The sequence below is a fragment of the Rhinatrema bivittatum genome, chromosome 5 (genome assembly GCF_901001135.1).
Source record: "Rhinatrema bivittatum chromosome 5, aRhiBiv1.1, whole genome shotgun sequence".
NCBI lineage: Eukaryota > Metazoa > Chordata > Amphibia > Gymnophiona > Rhinatrematidae > Rhinatrema > Rhinatrema bivittatum.
In genome coordinates this window covers 237,393,943-237,402,934 of record NC_042619.1, presented here as the reverse complement: position 1 = coordinate 237,402,934, position 8,992 = coordinate 237,393,943, and the positions used below count along the sequence as shown (strand labels likewise).

Below are 8,992 nucleotides of genomic sequence, written 5' to 3'. Positions count from 1 at the left end.
TCTCTCTCCCTGGCCCCTTTTCCTTCTATTTGTTTCTTCCTCTCCAGCTCTGTTTCCTTTGGAGTATTTCTCCTGTTCTCTTTTGTTCTTGGACTCTGCCTCTTGTCTCCTTTTCTCTGGCATCTCCTTCCTTCTCTGACCATTCCTCTGTAATGGATGCACGTGTTTCTTTCCACGGAGTCTTTTTCTCCAAGCTCGAATCTATTTTTCTTCGGGGTCTGTGTGTGTGTGTACATCTTTCTGTGATATGCACGTCTGTCTGGTTTCTCTTCTCTGGCCTCTTTTCTTTTTTTGGTCTCTCTCTTTGGCCTGTGGGTTACGTCCGGCTTCTTTTTTTCCCTCAGTTCCTGTGCCAATGTGTCCACCTTTATTGCTGTTGTTCTCTCTGATCTCTTCCTTCTACAGGCATTTACACCTCAGCTTGTTTCCAATCATTCTCCTTCATTAACCCTTTCTTCTCCCCTTCCCCGCTATATCCCAGTCCCTCTTCTTCTCTCCCCTTCCTGCTTTATTTCCAGTGATCAGAGAGATGAGCTTCACTGGCCAGCCTGCCCTGCTGCTTTTTTTTTTTTTTTAACAAGTTCTTTAGTTCAGATGAGCAAGCTAGGCAATGCCCATGTCCTGCTGCTCCTCTGCTCAGCAGCTCAATATGTCCCTGGAGATGTCCCACGCTTACAAATTGACTTTGCATATCATAGAAAAAGGTTAATATCTTTTATTTCCAAAATGTGTAACACTTTAAAAAAATACATCAAAACAGGCTGTCCCAGTGGTGCAGTACCAGTGTTGTGCTGCCATGCGAAAGACCAAGGTCAAGTGTTCTGCTCCCTGGGTTGGTGATGCCACACGGGCAGGGTTCACAATACCTCAGAGGGGAGGCAGTCTCTGTCATCACACAACAGTGACACCTAGCAGTTGGGCTGCAGATTCCAGAAAGCCCCCTGGTGTATGGCTTCCAGTCAAAGACTAGTGCTATGATGACTGAACTATGTAAGCTGGGAGGGGACTATAAAACAGGGGTGTTTGCAATTGAGCTGGAAGCCCAGGAAACTGCCAGGTCAAGATATCTATATTTATCAGAAACCAGGCCTGGATTTAGGCATAGGGAGCTGCCTAGGGCACCAAATTTTGGAAGTGCCAAATATCCAGGCCAAAGGGGGGCCTGCTTCTGTTTGCTTTAGGGCCGTGGTCTGGTAGAGCTTTAAAAGGGGCGCTGCTGGGCACACTGCCTTGGGTGCCAAAATCTTAAATTTGTCCCTTTCAGAAACAAAATGAAAAGCTAGGCTGGAGATCCAAAGACATAAGAATTGCCATGTTGGGTCAGACCAAAATCCATCTAGCCCAGCATCCTGTCTCTCTCAGTGGCCAGTCCAGGTTGCAAGTACCTGGAAGATCCCAAAACGTAGGTCTAGATCCCATAGAGTAGATCTCAGGAAGAGGCCAGTTGATATTTGGAAGTCCGTAGTTAGTTTCTGCAACTTTAAGGCACATAGAAAAAGATCTGCAAAACTCATCTGCCAAATGAATCATCTGAAAAACAATCTCTAAGCAATGAAATGAAAGAAACCAATCAGGCTTTATTACATATAATAAGAACAGAGTCAAATAAGCAAGGTCAGTCAAATACATATTTTGTCATTGTCTTACAGATATCTATGGACTGGGAAACAAACCCTTTACATATCTAATATGCTACAGAGCTCCTAGCCTAGATGTATCCTTCTATATCTGCAATCAAAAAGGCCTGGCCTACTGGTTAAAGGAATGGGCTGAAAACCAGGGTTCAAATCCCACACCCATCAATGACCCTCCTTGTGACCTTGGTCATCACATTATCTCCCATTGCCTCAGTTACCTATTTAGATTGTAAGCTTTTTAGAGAAGGGACTTATCATACTTGAATTCTAATAATGCCATAAGGCTGCTTTGAGCACCCTTTGGAAAAGAAGGCTAAAAATACAAAAATTATTCATTTGTAATTTTCAAGCTACATTCTGAAAAATATTTACATGTATTCTAAGCCCCTGTAATTGAAGTGGTAAAACATCCCAGCTAAAGCTGAGCATAGGGAATGCCTTTACTACCTTTAAGCCCAGGAAACTGCGATGGGTGCCCTCGAGCACCAGCCTTGGGTCAGGCTAATGGAAGTGTTAAAGTCAGAGGCCTAAAGGTGCACATCGATCGAATCATACGAGTCATGTTAGAAAGTCCAAGGGGTGGGAAGCATTTTATTTCTGTGCTCTTGCATTTGCAATAGCTGTTGACAAAAGTCCCCTCTGTGCGCACACACACACAACCATGGAATGCGGAGACCAGGGCTCTTAATATTTGAAAAAAAGCAATTTAGGACCACTGCTTGTTCGTTAAAAAAGGTAAACCATCACCCCTTTTGCTGGGAACACTGGGAAGAAGGTGCTCACAGGCTCTTTTGGGGAGGGAACTATAGGCACCGCTGTTCCTTGGAAGTAAGGTTTGGTTTCAGCCTGAGGATCAAAATGAGCTCTGCGGAAGGCGTGTGGTTGGGTTGGGGAGAGAACTGGTAAAAGGGAAGAGCTGTTGATGACTTACAATCAAAGCCCAGGGTTGTCATGATTGCACATGATGCATCTTGGACACCTTTGCCTTGAATCCTCTCTTTTCATCAAGCAACAGTGCTAAGCAGATTCTTCATCCTTGTGTTTTTCTATCCCCATGCTTACTCTACAGTTTTGGTGCTTTTTTCATATAGCTCGATGGATAGCTAGATCTATCTATCTATATATTCACCTGCACACATGCCTGTGTCGACTGCGTGAAGATAAAAATCAGAAGGAAGAAAAGTGATGGGAGATCTTTTGTTTTAGCTTATTTGCAATCAAATTATTTGCAGACTTTGGCTGGCACTGCTGCTTTAAGGCAGAAGGAATGGGGAAAAGATAAGAGAAGTCCTAACGAAGAAACCCCAAAAAGAATTAAATAAAACTAAATAAGAAACAAAACTGTAATCTGCTACTGTACATATCGCTGTTGGGTTACATTTTCAAGGGACAAGAGGCAAAAAGTGGCCAGAATGAGACATTCATCTTCATCCCGAACAACCCATCCACCTCAGGATCCCAGTAAACGGATCGCTTTGTCACTCTGTTGCTTCCACCCCTAAAAAGTCACCTGATTCCCCTCTCCAGGTCAATCCGTGTTTAAAGGAATCTCCTACTGTAATATGTTCCTTTGAAAAGTGATCAGATCATAGCTATCATTCATCTGCAACAAAACAATGGAGAGAAAATTGGAGTTGTCCAGGAGAACATGGAGGTCCAGGCTCCTCAGTCCCTCCATGCAGAAATCTCTTGCCGGAACGATGCACATGGAACAGGATGTACTAAAGAAGTGCATCAGGATGAAGTCAGCTACTCGCACCAGTTTTGGTTTCCAGCTCATGACCATTCTTGATTTAAGTTGCTTCAGAAAAGTGTCATTTGGTGAAGAATGGTTGTAAAAAGAGAAGATTACACTATGGCATGAACAAACAGTGTGTGGAGATGGTTGATGATTCTCCGTAAATCTCCAGAAGAATTCATACCAGAACCTGGAACCAAAGTTACTTAGGCTTCACCTCTGGAATTAAATTGTTGGGTTGTTCCACTGCAAACTGGTTTTCAATGAGAAAGCAGGTTGGGCTGCTCTCTGTGGCTGTGACTGGGGTTATGACAAGTTTCTGGATACTCTGATTCCAGTCCTTTTCGATGTACGTGTTGAAGGGGTCGCCAGAATGCTCTTGTTTCTTGGAACGGATGTAGCTGAGCATTATTCCACCAGTTAAGAATCCAAAGAAGCCTAAAAGCATGAGGATATAAACTATTTCCAACTGGTCTCGCTCTCTGTGGTGTGACAGGGCTGTGCTGTTCTTTTCTTTCACCATGTACTGGTATAAATTGAAAAGGAGTGAGTTCAGTTCTGTATCGTTGGTCTCGGCCATTTTTGTGTATCTTTGCTTCCTTTGCTAATCGTGTTTTCTGTAAGAAAGAAAATAAATTTGCATTTAATTTTTTAAGCAACATTTAAACATTTGCATTTAATTTCTTTTGGTATTCATAGCCCCTTGATAGATGTGGGCTCTCCCCTTACAAAAAAAAAAACAAAAAAACAATCAAAAGCCCAGTCTTTTTAGTGATAGCTGGTTATGAGACTTATACAACTCTAGATTTCTACCACTCACTTTTGCCATTTGACCCGGATCAACCTCGACAGGTCGATGAGGTTCTGATTTTACTCCCTGGCACCTGTGGGCTTGGAGTGCCAATATCTCTAGGAAAAGCAGGAATATAAAGTACAGCGATGCAATGGGAGAAAGAACAGAACCAGATCAGCTTGTCAGGGGTCACCAGGATGCAATTTCTGGGCACGTCATCCCGCCTACGACAAATAGCTCTGATGTTTACTTTTGGTGCTACAGTTTTGCCAAAAAATAGTGTTTTACGCTGCCAGAAGAGATTTCAGAACTTTAAACAACAATTCACCAGGACTGACATTAAAATCAGGACCCAAAAAAGGGGAGGAAATATAGGCCTCTTGTTTGTTTGGACCGCAAACACAATTATATACAGGGTGGCCCATGGGAAATGTACTGGTATTGGAGGTGGGCTACTTTTCCATGGGCCACCCTGTAGAACTAAAATTTTTCTTACTACTACTGCTTTAATTGACTGGATTCATTTTCCTATAATAAAAGATTGGGGCTTTGCAGGCAAAGTCCAACTGTGTTATTCTGCTGACAGTAAAAAGCATTCATCCACTTTGATTGCGTAATTAAATGAATGACAGTTTCATAAATTATGCCAGTTTATTTATATCCAGATCATACAGTGTACTTTGTGTTCGATGGACTTATCTTTCTGTACTACCAAACCATTCCCTAAGTATCCTTATCACATCCTAACTTAGCATTTCTGAAGGAGCAGTTACAAGTGCAAGAAACTCCCTTCCTGCATGCGCATTTTGACTGGCCAATCTCTTTCAACCTCTAGGCTTGATTTCTACAGGTACCAGCCCCCTTCTGCTGTTTACGACAGGGAGGATTTGAAAAGGAGGGGCCATGGGGCTTCTTGTGTAGCAGGTAAAGTTTTCCTACCAATATCTTCCAGCCCTGGGAGCCGAATGAGTGTGGGCGTTGCAGAACCACCATCATCATTATGACCCTCTTCTCAACTTGCTTCCACATATAGTTCAAACTTTTCTTGTACAAATGGCTCCACTCTACAGCTCTCTGTTACCTATCATCACCTCGCACTCCATTCCTCAGGTATGTTGCTATTATCTGTGCCCTTTCTCCCCCATCACCAAACTCCAGCTTTGCACCTTCCGCCTCTCCTCACCAGATACCTGGAACAATCTTCCTGAATGAGTGCATCTGGCGCCATCTCTGTCCACATTCAAACCCCACCTAAAATCCCTGCCTTTTTGACATTGCTTACAATCCCTAACCTGCCTCTCCCCGATCGTTCCTCTGTTGTTCAATTAATTTCACGGTTGTCAAAGATCATGGGAGTGGTGGCCAAATGGCGGGCTCTGCAGAGCAGGGAGTGCCTCTGTGGGCTTCTGCTTTAGTGCTATCTACCTAGAGTAATGGTAATATTGATAATATTCATTCTCCCTCTAATTACAATACTATCCAGATTCCATTTCAGATTCCTCTCCATCTGTTAGGGAAAGCAAGAGAAACACAGCCAAATGTCCTAACTACACTCTGTCTACAGGAACCATGCTTAGTACATGCCACTCCCCTCAACAAGCAGAAGCAAATGGTCCTTCCTGCATCCCCTCCCTGGACCGTCATCCACCCTTCTGCCTCCTTTAAAAAAAGGTAAAGATCCTAGATCTTCTAATGTAGCCCATTCTCAATGTCCATTTGTCTAGGGCTGTCTGTCCTCAATGTCTGTCATCTAGATTGTAAGCACCATGGAGGAGGGACTATATCTTCTATATGTCTGCACCGCATTGCTTACATTGGGTAGCACTATATAAGTGTTTAAAAGTAGCAGTAATGATGATCCTCCAGTCCAGGGATCCAAAGCAGCCTGGCGTCATAGGGAGGATCCTCCAGTTCAGGGATGTGAGCCAGTCTGGCTTTGGTGCAACCATAGGTAACGGAATGGGTTGGGCTATCAGGGCCATGGAGGAGACAGAGTTGGAGGTTGGTTTCTTTGCTCCCCAGCAACCAAAAGGGTTTTCCGCTGCCCCTGGGTGCAACTATCCTCCAAAACAGAGACCTGAGGCAAGGTTCCCTTCATGCACCCTGGAGGGTGTTCCTTGTTATAACGCCAGATTTCCTACAAGGAGTTTTGTACGCCATTAGCATGACAGTATCAGCTACCAACAGCTCTGTCTCTGGGCCACTGGAAATCCCTCCTCTATTCAGGTAGAAAAAGATTGCTGTACCGGGGATAAACTGCACAGGGCTCTCATTCTGCAACATTTTTGGCCAAGTCAGAAACTTTTGATTAACCTAGGCTTGCACAACATGCTGTAATGTTCATTCTCCCCTTGCATTTTCTGCCATAGTTTTTTTTTTTAATATACAATTAATCCTTCTAATGAGGAAGAACACTCACACCAGTATCACAGCGCTGAATACTCCCCAATAATCTGACAATGCAGCGCAGCTCTCACCATACAATGCAACTATTATTCAGTGGGGGGTTTTACAAGCAAACTGAAAACACATTTCCCATTCATTATTTCTCTCTGCTTTGGCACTCTGAATGATGGCCTTGGGTCCAGCCTTGTGTTGTACCTCAAGGCAACACGCCCCCTGCTCAAGGTCGCAACACAAACGTCCCATTTACATGCCTGCTTGAGCGTAGGCAAGCATCCCTCTTTCTTCCAGTAGTTGGGGCCAAATGTACTTCTTTTTAATCAACCCATTAGTTTTTGATTCAAATGAGATCAGATTAAAAAAAAACAAAGCTATCAAACAGCTGAGCACTTCATAGAAATCCTATTGATAATAAAGTCGGAGATTTATAGCACAGGCCAAACGCACATCAGCTCTAAAATTAGGCACTTATTTTTTTATATTTTTTTTATTTAACTTTTATTGAATTTTTGCATTATAAACATAACAATCAGCATAATTTGACATCCAATAATACCAAATACAAGTACATTTGATTTTCCCTCCCCCCTGAGAAAGAAGCGCAGCATGCCCTTAACAGCTGGATTGTCCTTACAGCTGGATTGTTCTGCAGCAGCAGCATGTCACCAATATACTACCATCCACTTCCATAACAGCGAAAGTACACAGATCGAGGACATCAACTCTATCTTCAAGCGTAACAGGAATGATAAATTCAGTATGGATGGGATAGTTGGAAGAGAGTTATGAAAGTATAACAGCAGGGAACCCAGGCACCAGTTCACAATTGGGTGTTTCAATACTACCTGCATCTTCGCAGTCAGTGAAAAGAGTAGGCGAGGACCCCCAACTCCATAATTCAAGTAATAAGCCGGGAGACGGGACAGCTTTCAACATGTTTTATAGGGAATGGTTGTTTTAAATGCTATATCTGCGTGAAACCTCCATTCGGAAATACCTGCCATACTTTATTAAAGAGGGCTAGCTGGTTATTTTTTTTACCGCCGTCAAATAATCCAGCCGACGACGCCTACTCAACCTGGCCAGCACTTCTGACAAAGTGGGTACAATCGCAGATTTCCAGGGCTGTGTAAGCGTCATCTGTGAAGCAGTCATCAAGTGAGAGCAGAATTTCTGCTGATCGCCATCTAAATCAGCCACTGGGGCAAATTAGCTGAGATAAGAGCTTTTACCCAGCCTCTGGTACATACTTTCCCATTCGTGCTTCGAAAGCTTGCGGCCCAAATCAGTTTCCCATTTATCCCTATGTACGGGGATCTGCTCCCCAGAGTTATTTAAGAGCCCATACATTTTATACACCACCTTGCATTGAGTATTTGCGTTAAGGCTTAGGTTCTCAAATAAGGACCGGGTGCTGCTAAGTTGCTGATTAGCAAAGAGTGCCCTAATAAAATGTTTAATTTGAGCATAAGCTAAGAAAACTGGCCTCTCCTAGCTCATATTTTTGAGACAGCTGTGGTAGGTTAATCATCAAGCTCTCTTCGAACAATTGCCCTGCATGAGAAATCCCAGCTTGTTGCCATATTCCAAAAGTTTCTGATTGAAAGCGAATCTGAAAGTCCTGATTATGGAAAAGATGGGTTTGATAAAAATAATTACGTTCTCCCACCAATTTCTTTCTCCACATAGTCCATAACTTGAGGGCAGTTTGGAAAGACCACGGTATGGCTAACATAGGACGCCAAGTGTGCCATGGAATAGCCTCTAAAGGCATATTATTCACCCTGGACCCACTACGGTGCATAGCAAGCAGTGCCCATAACTGGGAGGCCGCATCATAGAGTTGTAAATTTGGAACCCCCATTCCCCCTTGAAATTTGGGAAGAAAGAGCGTATTCCTAGCCACCCTGGGGGGGGGGGGGGGGGGGGGCGTCGGCGCCAGATGAAATTGAAGATTTTTCTTTTGTAAAACTATGGAACGCTTCACGAATTTGCGTGTCATCCTTGAGCAGGGGCCAGGCTAGTCTTCTCTGTATCGTTCCAATTTTAGTACATGTGCTGCCGAAGCGAGCACTTTTATTTTTTTTTTTTAGGTTTCACATCAAGTATTACAGCACACAAGAATATCTTGTGGAAGAAAAAAAAAGGAATCAATGAATCAAACAAAGAAAAAAAGGAAACTATCCAGTGAATCACTGCCATCAGCAGGCCACAAAATAGGGAGAGAAAGGGCAAAGTAATGAAGTGAGCAGATAATCCACAATCCCCCTTCTCATCTGGAAATAGGAGCCTCCACCTCCAGCTCCACTGCCGGCTCTCGCTCTCGCTTTGAACCACAGGGTTCAGACCCGGCAGAGGAGGAGGACTTGGCCCAAGTGCTGCAGGACCGCCAGCCTCCTCCTAGTTCTAGATAAGGAGCGT

General features: G+C 43.6%; 1 protein-coding gene and 1 non-coding gene across 2 annotated transcripts; both read right to left on the bottom strand.

The window, feature by feature from the left end:
- Positions 1-3,577: 3,577 nt before the first annotated feature.
- Positions 3,578-3,955, bottom strand: KCNE1 (potassium voltage-gated channel subfamily E regulatory subunit 1). The gene has a single exon (XM_029603251.1). The coding sequence runs from the start codon at positions 3,953-3,955 to the stop codon at positions 3,578-3,580; it is 378 nt and encodes a 125-aa protein (XP_029459111.1).
- A 4,583-nt stretch (positions 3,956-8,538) lies between these two features.
- Positions 8,539-8,645, bottom strand: LOC115093148. Its single transcript, XR_003857182.1, has one exon. It is a non-coding gene; the product is annotated as a U6 spliceosomal RNA (small nuclear RNA).
- Between the last annotated feature and the right edge of the window lie 347 nt (positions 8,646-8,992).